At 38.1% G+C, this 15,621-nt stretch overlaps 1 protein-coding gene across 8 annotated transcripts in view; it reads left to right on the forward strand.

Annotated features, from left to right (window-relative positions):
* baz2bb (bromodomain adjacent to zinc finger domain, 2Bb) overlaps positions 1-10,401 on the forward strand; it is a 96,169-nt gene extending 85,768 nt beyond the window's left edge. For 7 of the 8 annotated variants that reach the window (XM_079618689.1, XM_079618694.1, XM_079618691.1 and 4 more), the window contains 5 exons: positions 3,215-3,350; positions 5,524-5,670; positions 7,432-7,715; positions 7,800-7,943; positions 9,088-10,401. In XM_079618689.1, the coding sequence (XP_079474815.1) occupies positions 3,215-3,350; positions 5,524-5,670; positions 7,432-7,715; positions 7,800-7,943; positions 9,088-9,265 (889 nt within the window). In that variant the 3' untranslated portion in view covers positions 9,266-10,401. The remainder of the gene's footprint in view (positions 1-3,214; positions 3,351-5,523; positions 5,671-7,431; positions 7,716-7,799; positions 7,944-9,087) is intronic. The other variant, XM_079618695.1, reaches the window with a different exon arrangement.
* Positions 10,402-15,621: the final 5,220 nt, after the last annotated feature.

Here is a 15,621-nt window from a genome sequence, read left to right on the forward strand (position 1 = left end):
TGGGCTATATCATGCTGATTAAATCTAACGATTGCTTATATCACGTCAACGTGAAAAATATATTTTTTCTGTAGCCAATCTGAAGTCCGAAGTCTTTGGGTTTTATAACTGGTGAATCTCCAGTTGTCACTGGTGATTGTCGCTTTAAACTTTCGGGATCCGCCATACCAAGTGCTAAGCTAAATCTCCACCTCCATCATCCACACACGCTAGCCGGGGACTCCTTCTCTCTGTGTACAGAAGTGACGTAATGACGCAAAGACATGCTCGAAATTCCCGCGGAAATCCACCAGTACCACTGGAATTAAAATCATTATTACAAGCTTACCGTTTTGAATCGAGGTAAGGCAAGCAGATCGTTTTGAACACTGGCTGGTTACGTTTTTTTTCAAAAATGTATTTTTTGATATTTTTAAACCCAAAAAAGTGCCGGACTGCAGCTTTAACAAATGGTCCGTGAAAAGAGGTGCTTTTTTTTTTTTTAGGTGAATTTTTAAAGTAAGATCTGTTGCTAAAACAAGGTTACAAATTCTGCCTAAATTAAGCCATCGCTCAGTTGGGGAAATATCATTTTGGGACCAATTATTGGTTTGTAGTTACTGATCAACTTATATTTTCCATTAAATACAATACAAATATTATTATGTAAATAATTTTATAGATACAGTAATATTTCAAAGGGTTTGCAGACTAACATCTAATAGTTCTCACAACAAAAAAATATGATGATAATTATCAATTTTAGCATAAATCAAGCCATCACAACGTAGGGAATTGAGATCAAATGCTGGTTTGTAGTTACTGACAGTGTTAGTATCATTGAGATACTACTATAGTTTTTATTAATATTTGGAATTTGTTTTTTTATATTGTCTGTTTTCAATTTAATTTAGATAAAGTTTTAGTAATTTTGTTGTGTGTTTGACATGTTTTCTAAAAATATATCTAATAAGTTATATAAAAATAAGTTTTTATTTCAGTTTTAACTTTAGTTATTTTAGTACATCAAGTTGAACTAAATGAAAATTACAAATGTTGCCTTGGCAACTATATGAAATAAAATAGGTTTAAAGGTTTTTTATATGTATTTTTATATATAAGTTTTATTTTATTTTATTTCAAGTAACGAAAATGTTTTTTAATGGTTTTAGTTGTAGTTCACTATAATAACCGTGGTGGTTACTGATCAACTTACATGTCCCGTAAAATATAATGTGAATAATATTTGATAATATTACATGAATAATGATATCAATCTTATTTTAGAAATGATATTAAATAAAAGGGTTTACATACCAACTTCCAATAGTTCTCACAACAAAAATCACTTGGAAAAAAAACTAAATGTCCCATTACTGTTCTTTAAACCGTAATGAGACACCTAAATAAACCCTGTTTGTGGAAAATGCCAGAACACTTCTGAATCTGAATGCTCATTCAGCTTGTGCACTGTGGTTATTATCAGCATGAATGTGGGTTATTGATCAGTTCATGTTTTTCCTAAAAGACAGTCATATCCAGGCTCCAAAATTAACATGCACTAAATCAGAATAAAAATTGCCATACTGATTTACTCGCAAGTTTGCTGGTAACTTAATTAGAAACATGGTTTAAACCAAGTTGATGATAATCTGGTCATCACTGATTCAAGAAAAATACTGCTAAATAATTGCATTGGGTAAGGGCAATTTTTTTCATTAAAAAACAAACAAACAAACATGCAAAATACAATTTCATGGCCAATAAGAAGTATTTATGACATGTAAATTCTGTCACAACTGGTAGAAGTGGCAAGAAGTTAATTTTGGACCCTGGTCATATCGTTTAAAGTGCCCCATTATGCTTTTTAGGATATTATCTTTAATGTAGTGTGTAATATAGCTGTTTGTGAATGTAAAAGGTCTGCAAAGTTTCAAAGATCGAAGTGCAGATAAAGAAAGTGATTGTCTCCCAAAAGAAAGAACTGAATCTGAACTGCTGAAACTCTTAAGTTTGACTCGTCTGTAATTCCAGTCTCACTTCCTGCAGGAACCTAGGTTTGTGATGAATTTGCATAACGCCAGTCTATGGACTTCATTAGCTGCTGTTGAAAAACTTCTACTTTGACCCTTAAATGTAGTTGTAGCTGAGACTGGAAGATTGTGGTTCATGTTGTCGACAACATGGATGCGACTGTTTTCAGCAAATCCACTTTGATGCACTTCAAAACTATGAGACTCGCGCTGGAATTGATTTAGAAAAAAACGGCACATCGTTACTGTTCATATCACTGTGTATCAGTCAGAGCAGAGTAGACCAATCCCAACAGACTGGGCCATCTGACCAATCAGAGTAGAGTAGACCAATCACAACAGGCTGAGTCATCTGACCAATCAGAGCAGAGTAGACCAATCACAACAGACTGGGCCATCTGACCAATCAGAGTAGAGTAGACCAATCACAACAGGCTGAGTCATCTGACCAATCAGAGCAGAGTAGACCAATCACAACAGACTGGGCCATCTGACCAATCAGAGCAGAGTAGACCAATCGCAACAGACTGGGCCATCTGACCAGAGCAGAGTAGACCAATCACAACAGTCTGGACCATCTGACCAATCAGAGCAGAGTAGACCAATCACAACAGTCTGGACCATCTGACCAATCAGAGCAGAGTAGACCAATCACAACAGACTGAGCCATCTGACCAATCAGAGCAGAGTAGACCAATCACAACAGACTGAGCCATCTGACCAATCAGAGCAGAGTAGACCAATCACAACAGACTGAGCCATCTGACCAATCAGAGCAGAGTAGACCAATCACAACTGATTGAGCCATCTGACCAATCAGAGCAGAGTAGACCAATCACAACAGACTGAGCCATCTGACCAATCAGAGCAGAGTAGACCAATCGCAACAGACTGGGCCATCTGACCAATCAGAGTAGAGTAGACCAATCACAACAGACTGGGCCATCTGACCAATCAGAGCAGAGTACGCTCTAGAAAAGGAGGAGTTAAGAGACCAAATCATTTATCAAACGTTTAATTTTATTCTAATGTTCTAAATAACGACTAATTCGAGAAATGAGGTGATGCTGCAATGTATATTATGAGACCTTGTAGGAGACCTGCAAAACAAAATTAGCAGCCTTTAAAGTAGCACAATGGGGGCACTTTAAAAAGATTGTTTTGTCTGAGCGGTGTGTAGTAGCGTAATCTCTCTCTGGCAGGGCTGAGGAAGATGTGGCTCCAGGAATGAGACAGTGGCGTAAAGCTCTCAGCGAGGTGCGCAGTGCGAGTCAGCTCTCTCTGTGTGTTCAGCAGCTGCAGAAGTCCATCGCCTGGGAGAGATCCATCATGAAAGTGGTGAGTGTGCTGAGATAGCGCTGCAGTTTGTGTAGCTTCCACTATGCTTTCGCACCGGAGTAACCTTTTCATAGTTCATAGTTTTAGCGCGTTCGCACCGCAGGAACTAGGAACAATTTTAGTTCTAGGAAGTCCATTTGGAGGAACTAATTTATCTCCTACTTCAGAGTCGGGTCTAAACCAGCTCTATAGAGCTTCTGTAGCCCCGCCTGCGCTCGTTGTCTTTTGTCTTCCGGTCTGTATTTTCACAGCGATCTTACGTATTTATGAATGAACGGCTCGTTTTAAAATCTTCCCGGTCTACTGACATTTGTTAAGACATCTGCTTTAAACATTGCAATCCTTATGATAACTTTCGTTAACTTTTACAATAAGTAAATCCACTTCACCAGCGAATTACTCCTCAACAGCGATGCCATAGAGATATACGATACAGAGCGACCGCAAAAATGGAAGTTCAAAGACAATATTCTAAAGATGGCCGCGCACTTGTCTCTCTGGCGCATGAGGTCTATAGGAACTACCAGTGACGTTAGTGTTCGATGATTGGCCGAACGCACTCGAAACACCAGCACCTGTCATTTTTTAAAAGGCGTAAACCATAGATATACATAATAAAGGCTAGATGTCTTACGGCGGAGTCTCTAACGTCATCACCGGCGGCCATCTTGTCACAGGCAAGCTTTCTGGCGGGCTCTGTGGTTTCTGATGTAAGGCGAGTGATCTGCACGAACACAAATACTCTTATCTCGCTGAAATCTTGACGGATTTACAAACGTTATTAACGTGGCTATAATTCTGGATGCTTGAACATGTTGAAATATATAATATCATAATTATTCATAAGTATGCAGTGTCATAACTACATCTCTAGCGTTTATAACAAACCAACCCGTTTGAAAATCGGTAGAAAATGTAGCAAGTTATGGTTATTTAAAAAGTACATGCACCATTAAAACACAAAGTTATGAGTGAGCGAGCTGACTGTAACAAGATGGCCGCCAGGTGCGGACGTCGACCTCCATTGGCCAGCAGCGCGGACGAGACATCTAGCCTTTATTATGTATATCTATGGTGTAAACACACAGATTATAGCCTATATATTCACTCCAGAAACTAACTATGAACACTGAAAACAGTGATAGTTGGGTCTCTTAACCTTTACACTGAGGAGAAAATCCAACGCAACTTTGAGGGGACCAAGCGAAACATGATTATGTATTTCTGCTCAGTGGACATCAACCACACGGCATACGCTAATAACTTTTCATTACTGTCTACTCGTACTGTCTACTCGTCAAAATAAAAGTCACAGGAAAGCCACAGGAAAGCGTTCCTAGGGGAGCCATTAGTTCTCAGGGAAACACCCTGGTGGCTACTTCCTAGAACTACCGGTGCGAATGCCCCTATTACTAGACTGGTTTGGTGGGTTGTCAGCTTGAGTGTGTGTTATACACACATAATAGGATAGGATAGGATAGACTTTATTAATCCCACACTGGGGAAATTCCTGTGTTACAGCAGCTCAAGTAAAATATCAAATTTAAAAATAAAATACAAAAATATAGGGAATGGAAAATAGAAGAGAATAGAGTAAAATTAATTACAATAATAATAATGATAATAATAAAACCACTATATTCACACAATAACCAACCTTATGTAAACAGACAGTCTACAAACACAGATATAGAAATAAGTATGTGAATGAATAGAGGTAACACAGTTGGAGGTGACACAAAGTAATAGATAAAGAAATATACATAGTGCAAAAAATTGCTCAAATCTATCTGGTGGTTCATAGATCTTGGTTAGTTTAGTAGACTCTGGCACTTTCTGTTGCTTAGCTGGGGACATTTAATTTAATATTTAACAATAATATTGTTCTGCCTGCATTGACACCATTATATGAGAACTGAACTGAGTTGGACGATGGCATCACTGAGCGGCTATATATATAAATTAACTAAATTAATAACTTTTTTACAACAAAAATGAAACATTCTGAGCTTACTTATGATGGACTGTGATGCTATTTTCTTCTGGAAATTAACTTTGTTGCATTATTTTGCTGTTATCTCTGCTTTGAATCAATCTGTATTGTAAAAAGCGCTATATAAATAAAGGTGACTTGACTTGGAGTGAAGTAATCCTGGATGTGTTTATCGCTCAGTACTGTCAGATCTGCCATAAGGGGGACAACGAGGAGCTCCTGCTGCTGTGTGATGGATGTGAAAAAGGCTGCCACACGTACTGCCATAAACCCAGGATCACCACCATACCAGACGGAGACTGGTTCTGCCCGGCCTGCATATCCCAGGTGAAGATCATTAACACTGCGTTTGATGAGGCCTTCTGTCTCTTCTGACCTTCTTTCTGGAAAGTTAATGTTCTTCCAAACCGGTATGCAGGGTCTTTTTTGTAATTGAAAACATGGAATTTCCGAAGAATCTTAACACAAAGCGGCCGTTCATAGGGACTAAAAACAACAAAAGTAGACATGTGGCTTGTGTTTTTAATAATTTACCTGCAGTTCAATGGTGTAAAATGTGGCACAACACATTGATATGTCATTTTTATGTGAGAAATACACTGCCCTGCCAAAAAAAGAAGGAAAAAGAGTTTGGATTTAAATATAGGCAAATGTAGAGGCAATGATAGGATCGTTATTGCAGTGATTATTATGTTTCTAACATGTTAAACTAGCCTGACAAGCCAGACCCACATCAAGATGTTGGGTCTGGGAACACACCATTGGCAGAGCTCATCCGAGGGGCGGGATAAATGGTTGTCTTTCAAATTCCCTCTGCACGCAATAGGCATGACTTAATACCCAGGGATCCCTTTAAGGCGTGTGTCCACCAAAGCGTTTTTAGCCAGCTGAAAACGTCAAGATATGTGCGCTTGAGAGCGTTTTGGCAGCACAGTTTTTTTTCAGTTGAGAGACGCTTCATTGCTATGATACAGAATATCCATTGGTCGGTGTGGTATTAGTCCCGCTCCTCCTCCACTGTGATTGGACGGTGGGGTAAAAAGTGACAGTGATGAGCGCTGCGTTTTACCCAAAGTTGAACATTCTTCAACTCTCGGCGACCTCTAAAAAACACAGAACGCTCAGCGCCTCAGCGTGAAAAAGACGCTCAGCGCCTCGTTACGCTCATGGTGTTTTAAAACGCGGCGCCTTCATTGAAAACAATTGAAAAAACACGCCAGCCACGTGAATAAAACGCTTTGGTGGACACACGGCCTAACTCCAAGTCTTCCAGAGTCGCGGCCAAAGCTGATTGGAAAGACCGCTGTTCGCCAGCGGCAGCCGTTCTTTGTTTTCAAGTAGCAGGGAATTCACGCGGAACCGCCGCAACTCTGTCGCCATTATGTTAGGCCCGCCCACCGACTCTGTACACGATGTGATTGGCCTGACTAGAGTTTGGTTTTTCCAGTTCTCAAGCCAACGGAGAGTTGCTTGACGACACCGGCTGCAGAGTAACATTTGCTGCCGCTAGGGTGCGTCTAGATTTCTAGGCTAATGTTATACTGTATGTTCTGCAACAATTATTCTAACACTTATTGATGGAGTGTGGAGCTTTTCATTTCTTAAACAACCATGTAGGAAAACACACCATGGCCATATTCCAGGATGACAATGTCAAGATTCATCAGGGTCAGATTGTGAAAGAATGGTTGTGAGGGAAATCTTTTTTTTGTATTGACAATGCAAGAGTCCAGCACTCTGTAAAGTCTCCTCCAGCACATCCCAAAGACTTACAATTAATTTAAGGTCTGGACTCATAAGGAGACAATACATGTGTGAAAATGATTCTTCATTCTCCCTCCTAACCATAATAATAAATATGATTACAGTATTTTACAGTAAACATGAAATGTTTACAGAACAAATGTTTGTTTACTTTTTCCTTCCAATTCCCAAGCACACATGCATCCCTGAATATACTTATACATGTATAAAAGCTCCCTAAATGCTACAGAATGAACATCTTAACTGCAATAGTGAAGGGATCAGAGTCTTTGGCTTGTGTTTGGAGATTTTGTTTCCTCACTAAAGCATTTTGGCTCTGTGTAGGCGAGCAGTCAGTCCCTGAAGACCAAGAAGCCCTTGAACCGTTCAAGCGGAGGCCTGAGGAAACCTGCCGAGGCCAAACGCCACAGGAAGACGTCTGTAGCCGGAGACAACTCGGAGGAAGATTCAGGCAGCGCCAACAGCACTCCCAAAAAAGTGTCCAAGGAAATAAAAAAGAGAAGGACGGAGGAGAATCCTTCCCCAAACCCAGCAAAGCAAGAGAGTCCAGCGTGTGTGAAGAAACACAAGACGGTCAGAGACGGCAGTAAAGACTTGGCCATGTGCAGGTACAGTCCCAGAGCCTGAAGCCCTGCAGAAGTGGTTATATTGTGATGTGCATATGAATCAGATGTCCTTGATTTGGTCATTAGGATACTCTTGGCCGAGCTGGAAAGCCATCAGGACGCCGGGCCGTTTCTGACACCCGTCAACTCCAAATCTGTCCCGGGATACCGCAAGATCATCAAGAAGCCCATGGACCTCTCCACTATCAGAGACAAACTCATCAACGGCCAGTGGGTGTCACTAGAATATTAACTAGTCATTTATATTAATGGAGGGAACATATTCAAATACACTCTGCATGGTATTAAACATGATACTGAACGTTTCTGATGCTGAAATTACAGTTAGTAGGGCTGGGCAAAACACATTTCTATAAAGAAAAATAAATATTTCTATATCTTTCACAATATTTTCTGACTTTTGGTGCTATATTTATTGACAATAATAAAATATTTTATTTTATTTTTATAATTTTTTTTCAAGGTTTTTTTTCAATGGAATCAATATTCTAAGCAAACAGTCATTATAGTCAAGTAGATTTAAAATATTCGGCAATAAACATAATTATTATTAGTATTAGTTTTTGTTTTTGTTTGTTCTTTTCATTTTATTATTTTTTCAATAGAACCATAATTTTAACCAAACAGTCATTATAGTCAAGTAGATTCAAACTATTTGACAATAATATTGTATTATTATTATTAATAATATAATAAATTAGATATTTTTATGTATCATTTTTTTTCTTTTTATGTGTTACATTTTCTTTTAATTTTCTTTCATTTTTAATGGAACCATACTTTTAACTAAACATTGTAGTCAAGCAGATTTAAAATAATTCATAGAAAAAGTAAAATGGTAAAAAATCTTGTTAAAATAATAATCATGTTTTCTGCACTGTTTTTAACTTAATAAACAAAAGGAAGAATCATATATCAATAATTTTCTTGAAATGCATCATTATAAAAATACATTGCTGTCGAACCACAATGGAAGTTTTACAAATTTAATGTACATTTATAACATTATAATTAGTTTTTTCTTACCTTGACATTAAATTACAGTAAACTAGTGAATGTATTTCTAACACAACGGCTGAGGGACTGACGGCAAATTTGACTTTCTCTCTGACCAATGTAATCCATCTCTTGATATTTTATTCCCTCTTTTGGAAAGTCAAATAAATGTTATCGTGAAGCAAATGGGAACGCAAAAAATAATATTAGTTGTAGTCTCCGTTCACCACTGAAACTAACTATGAACGATGTGAAAAAGGTCCATATTTACCAGCAAAGTGATTTGTGAATGTTTGATTTAACATTTAGTGTGTGTTGTACAGCATTTTGTAATCACATTTGACCTTTCTTATTGCAGGTACTTGAACCTTGAGACTTTTATTATTGATGTGAACCTGGTGTATGATAACTGTGAGAAGTTCAACGAGGATAATTCCGACATCGGACGAGCGGGACACACGATGAGAAGGTTTTTCCAGAGGAGATGGACCGAGCTGTTGAGGCAGAACTCTCTGAAACCGGCTCTCGACACATGAGACCGGCTCGTTTCACATCCACTGGATGCTGAGGAGTCACCCGGACCAGCGTTACACACCGAATCACCTCATTCACATTGACCTTTGGACACGCTTATATCAAGTACAGGGAACAACTGAGAGCGAGAGAACTTTTATTTCAGCGCTTCGAAAATATCCTTCCACTACCTGTAAATATATTTGGGGATTTTTTTTCTTTTTTTTTTTTAAAATAAACATTAATATTATAGTGAATGTACTGTATTTAATTATTTATGACTTAAAAAGTCTTCACTTTCTAAGAAAAGGCAAAAAACTGCTTCAATGGATGTTTTTCATTATCAAATATGAAAAAAAAAGTAAAATAAAGCAAAAATGTAATGTTTACATAAATCTGAGCTCTTAGGGTGTCAGAAGATCAATTATGATTACATTATAAAACTGCATTCGTGTATGTTTTGAATCACAAAGTCCAAAACGCATATATAACGACTATTAATGTTTAATATTGGTTCTTAATATTGTATTATGTGCGCACAAGACTCCAGGCATCCAGTATTGTTTATGCCTTTTAAATAGTTGTATCTTTTCATATGTTTTAATACGGCAAACCCAGTGTATTGACGACTCTGTGCAGCACATCGGCCGGCCGGGGCACTTTCTGAAAACAGCAGTGCCTTTCCAAACCCACCGTTTTTGTCTTTTAAAACTCCTCAAACCTCAGTCTGAAGTCCACAAGTGTTCATCCAGTGCTCGCTATGCTTATCATCACGATTGCTTATATACGATACAATAAACCGGGTGAAAAATCCCACCTAAAACATATCAGATATGCTCTTTTCTGACTAGCAACCGCATAGCAACACCATTGCATTGTGGCAGCAATATTTGCATGTGCATAAAATGCTGCTGCAATGAAAAAAAACAAAAACAAAAAACTAGTTTACATTATATTTATTGTGAGGTTTCTCTCAGTATGCCTCAGTCAGACACGGCGTCTCCACGGTAGATATCTGCAGTGTTTTTTATGTAACTAAAGTCAGAATACTTGAATTATCTTGTGTAAAGATATTGCAATGAAGGTGTAGCGTTGTGTTTTGTAGGAGTTTTATTTTTCTCTAGTTTGTGTCGAATACTTAATAAAATGTTTTCAAGCAACCTGGTTGTGTTTATATACTGTTGATGCCGCATTTTGTGCATGTAATAATCTTAAGATTAGTAACGGTTTACATCACTGTATTTCTGCATGCATGTCTCTTCTTCTCCTCTCACCTCCATCTTCTCCTACAACAGAAATATGAATCTCTCCATTGACCCGTCAGTGTTTGTAAAGGTGTAAAGCTCTGACATGATCACCTCAGGGGCGTTTATGAGTGGAAACTCACGAATCCCAGGCAACAGACTCTGTCATGTGACTTTCCTGCAGTCATACAGAAAGTGTTTTAGAGGTAATCATTCTCTACATGTACGTTTGCTTATTAACTTATGTATAATATATATTGTGCATGGCTTATTGAGTTAAAATGCTGTATTTACAGAAACTTAAATGTGTTTTTCAGGGTCTTTAACAGCACCTGCATGTGAATCTTCTGCCATCTGGTGAGTCGTTCCTGATCTACATAACCTTTTGAAAATTATTATGCATACTTTGTAATTTAAGGATGTTAGGATTTGTCAGACTTGCAGGAATATGCTTTTGAACACTTTCACTCTAGCCTGATTATTTACACTAGCGGGATCATAAAGGGCAGTAACTAGATTGGGAGTTTGAGTTGGTGTACAGTACATGAGGAGGTCGATGTGAAGTATGAAGTGTGTGTGTAGTTTGGCCACAATATTCACATAAAAAAATTAATCAAATCCATTGATAATACGTATGAATGTTTGTGCTGCAATTTTCCCTCCACATGCCCTAGAGAAGAATACATTAAAGAAGTGGTATAATGCCCTTTTCACAAGATGTAAAATAAGTCTCTGATGTCCCCAGAGTGTGTGTGGGAAGTTTTAGCTCAAAATACCCCACAGATATTTTTATATAGCATGTTAAAATTGTCACTTTTTGAGGGTGAGCAATAACACACCGTTTTGTGTCTGTCCCTTTAAATGCAAATGAGCTGCTGCTCCCGGCACAGGGGGCGGAGCTTCAAGAGCCCGTGTCCTTTTACCTCTCACACACACACACACACACACACACATGCACTGAAAATTACAAAAACTTTTAGCCTTTTATGTTCAAACCGGAGTCAGACAATGACGGAGAGACTCAAGAAGAAGTGACAACATGTAGAAGAACAGGACATTTCTGAATGGTTAGTTGATGAATTTATGAAGCTTATGTGTAGTTATCTTCTAGTCATTGATTAGCATATTCTGTCATGATAATCTATAAATCGTGTTCAGGGGGCGGGGTTTATGTTAATTTTAGGGTTGGTGATGTCACTAACCCGGGAGGAATGTCGTGTAGTTCCTACCAGCCGTTTGTTGTAGTTCTTAAAAAGCGATTTCTTTAAAAGCAAATATCTCGCTTTGCTTTGAACTTTGAGCGTTGTAACTTTGCAGATGTTGTTTATGTTCTAACAGCAACATTACACACTAACTAGAGTTAGAAAAGTGCAATCATAATCAACCAACCCTTTAGAATAAAAGATTACCATGATGGAGTGATATCGAGGCCACGGGAAAACCTGATTTTGATTTCCAATTATTATTCTCAAGAAAACACGTTTTGTTTGTATCTGACATGCATCTCTCTTACATAACTCTTTACATTCATTTAAGACATTATCTAACTCTCTTAAAACAGTGAAACTGTAAAAACTTAAAACTGTAAAAGAGAACTTAAGTTAACTCAAACTGAGTTTGTGTCTTGTGGCTCTTGAATGGTTTAAAAGCATTAGCATGAATACGAGTGAGATCATATAATGTAACGCTAGCCAAAGGATGACGAAAAGTGCGTTAATTGTTAAATATTTTTAATGTGTTAATTCAAAGTGATAAACCTGCTACCGTCTGTCATTATTGTTCATCAGAGAACAAAAGACAACGAGAAAATCATTCACTGCTCTTGACTGAATAACTTTTGTTGCTTTAATAAAAATCTATATTTAATCTATAATTTATTGAAAACTGAATCGTTTAGTAACTATTCAATTTCTGTATATTTCCTACTGGTTAGATCAAATATTAAAAATATACTGTCTTTATGTTGTTTCTACATTAACTTGGAGATTGAATATGAAATTATTACAAAAAATGTGCAATAACCCTATATGGGGCAAAATATTTGGTCCCACTTTAATATTAAGTGGCTTTAAGTACTATGTACTTACATCGAAAAATAAGTACAATGTACTTATTGTGTTCATGTTTTATTGTAAAACACTTTTGCTGCTATTGAGGTGTGCTACGGGTAAGGTTAGGGACAGGTGTGCTGGTATGGTTCAGTTTAAGGGTGGGTTAAGGTATAAGGGACAGGTCAACTGTGTAATTACAAATGTAATTACATAAATTAATTACATCTGTAATTACATGCAGGTATTTTAAATATATAAGTACAATGTAAAAACATGTATGTACACAATAAGTCCATTGTATCAAATTATTAATTTCAATGTAAGTACATAGTACTTAAAGCCACTTAATATAAAGTGGGACCACATTTTTTTTTTTTTTTATGTGTCTGTATGTGTATATATATATATATATATAGCTGATTATCTTTTCATGAATGCAAAACACACAGAGGTCCATACAAATATTTGATTAAAGAATCAGATATATAGTTTATTCAGTCTAACCAACAGTGTGTGCTGTTTAATGTGTGTAACCTGTAGATGTGCGGGACGGTCCATCTGCTGTTTCTCTCCGACGGACAGATGTTCACACACACACACACACACACACACACACACACACACACACACACACACACACACACACACACACACACACACACACACACACACACCTATCTTCATGAGGACATTCATTGACACAATGCAATCTCTAGCAGTTTAGGCAAGTTTATTTATATAGCACATTTCATACACAGTGGTAATTCAAAGTGCTTTACACAATAGAAATTAAAATAATTACATAGATAATAAAAGAAATAAGAATAATTAAAACCGTTTAAAAAATAAAATACAGTGCAAACAGTCGGACGAACAGTGGCACAGTGCTCATTCAGTAAATGCACAGCTAAACAGTGGTAATTCAAAGTGCTTTACATAGAAGAAATTAAAATAATCAAAAGAAATAAGAATAATTAAAACCCTATCTGAGATGGAAGTGATTGAGCAGGTTTGCGGTGCCACTGGACCTAATCCAGGGACGTCCTCTACTGGGGTGGTGTCTCACACCAGTATAGCCCAGTGGGACCCCACAGAGCACGTTTCACTTTTGCTGTTTTAAACAAACAGCGAACCTCTATACTCTCCGTATAGATAATCTTCACTCGCCTCGTCGGAGTGAAGCTCTCCCGTTCCCCTTCAAAATCTCTTCCAATCAGACAGCCCTAAAAATTAATAAATAATAAGTTTACCCCAACCTTACCCATCACGACTAAATGCCTAACCCGAACCCTAACCCTAAACCGACCCGTAACCTCATTATAACCTGATCCCTAAAACCAAGTCTTGACTCTCAAACAGGCCTTTAAAGCGGTCTCAGAAACTGAGGACCGGCCAACATATCCTCACTTTACTTTTTTTGTTCTCACTTCAATGGTCTAAAACTCAAACTGGTCCTCACAAAGATAGTTGTACACACACACACACACACACACACACACACACACACACAGAAGCACATGATCCAGGCCCTCAGATGAGCATCGGTAAAACACAACCGTTGTAAACTCTCCCGGCTGAAGATGATCCGTGTCATGACTCCCTCTGCTGGGGAGAGATGGGCTTGTCCTGATGGGATGTGGGAAAGTCTCACATATCCTGACATTTGTCTTGTGGAACAAACTATTTTACACAACGCCATCCCTCTAAATAACACATGGAAACATGTCAGTTATGGTCTTCCAGTCTAAAGCTTTTGTTGTTGTATTTTTCCATAAATAATACGTCAGAAGTAACAAATATAAACTCTAAAATATTTCAACAGTCAGAATTTACCTTGAATTTGAGCATAAACTGAAACATCTTGCCGTGTGTGTGTGTGTGCGTGTGTGTGTGTGTGTGTGCGCGCATGTGTGTGTGTGTGTGCGCGCATGTGTGTGTGTGTGTGTGTTTTCAGATGGCCAGACAATCAAGTTTCGATTGGCCTCTGGTGGGCAGGATGTGGAACTGAGGATATGGATTATTTCCCAGCATGCAACAGCAGGTACTCGCAGTCATGAGTCGATGCACATTGCACTGTTCCCGTTCACCCAGCACTCAACCCCAAATCAAGTTAAATCTCAATGATTAGACATTTTCTGAAGCACAACTGACTGAACACACTGACATTTAGCAAACATTGCATTGAAACTGGATCAGAAAGTGAGTCAGCATCAGTATATACTGTTATTAATAATAATTTGCTGTGTTGTGTTACTGTTCGGGCTGCAAACAATTACATGCATGCGAGTCAAATATGCCAAAGATCATGCGTAAAATATCAGATTTGAGAAGAAAATGTAGTTTGTTGTGAATGTGTGGCTTAAGCATTTGAGTTCTGTGAGTAAATCATTATTAATGATTGTTTTGCTTCTAATAGTTACATGAAGACTGTAATCTGTGATCCTCAGCACAGGCGCCGGTGTCGGCCTCGTCTGTCTGTCACCGTGGCAACCGTCTCGGCTGACTGTGTCACTGCCCGCTGGGACGCCTCATACACACTTTTGTTTCACACACACACACACACACACACACACACACACACACATGCAGATAAGCAGCAGTCAATCACAGGGGTTGCTGGGATATTGCGTCTCATCGTCTTGCAGGAAATTGTGGATGATGTTTATATTGTGACTGGCGTTATCAGGGACTCGAGCGCGCGTGTGCTTCACGGGTCTTCATAACGCTGTCTGCGAGACTCATTTAATGTAGTTCATCTGAAGTGAATTCTCAACTAAAGTAATTGGTTTAGCCAAGCGGCGTGATGCTGTAGAGCTGTCGCTGCGTCCATCTGTGGTCTCAGTGTGTTAACGGAAACTAATAGAAAAATAAAAACAATTCAAAATATGAATAAAAAACTGTTATAGTATCTCAATTATGCTCAAATATCACTCTGTAGACGACAACAGTCTTCATTACTTACACAGACATAGTAGGACGTGTGCCAAAACCTAGTGAGCTCCCTACATAGGCGGCATCCTAACTCAGAGAAAAGGTCCAAATTACATCCAAATATTATAAAATATTAAAAATCACAGAACGTTT

This window comes from Phoxinus phoxinus (genome assembly GCF_949152265.1).
Source record: "Phoxinus phoxinus genome assembly, chromosome: 7".
Classification (NCBI taxonomy): domain Eukaryota; kingdom Metazoa; phylum Chordata; class Actinopteri; order Cypriniformes; family Leuciscidae; genus Phoxinus; species Phoxinus phoxinus.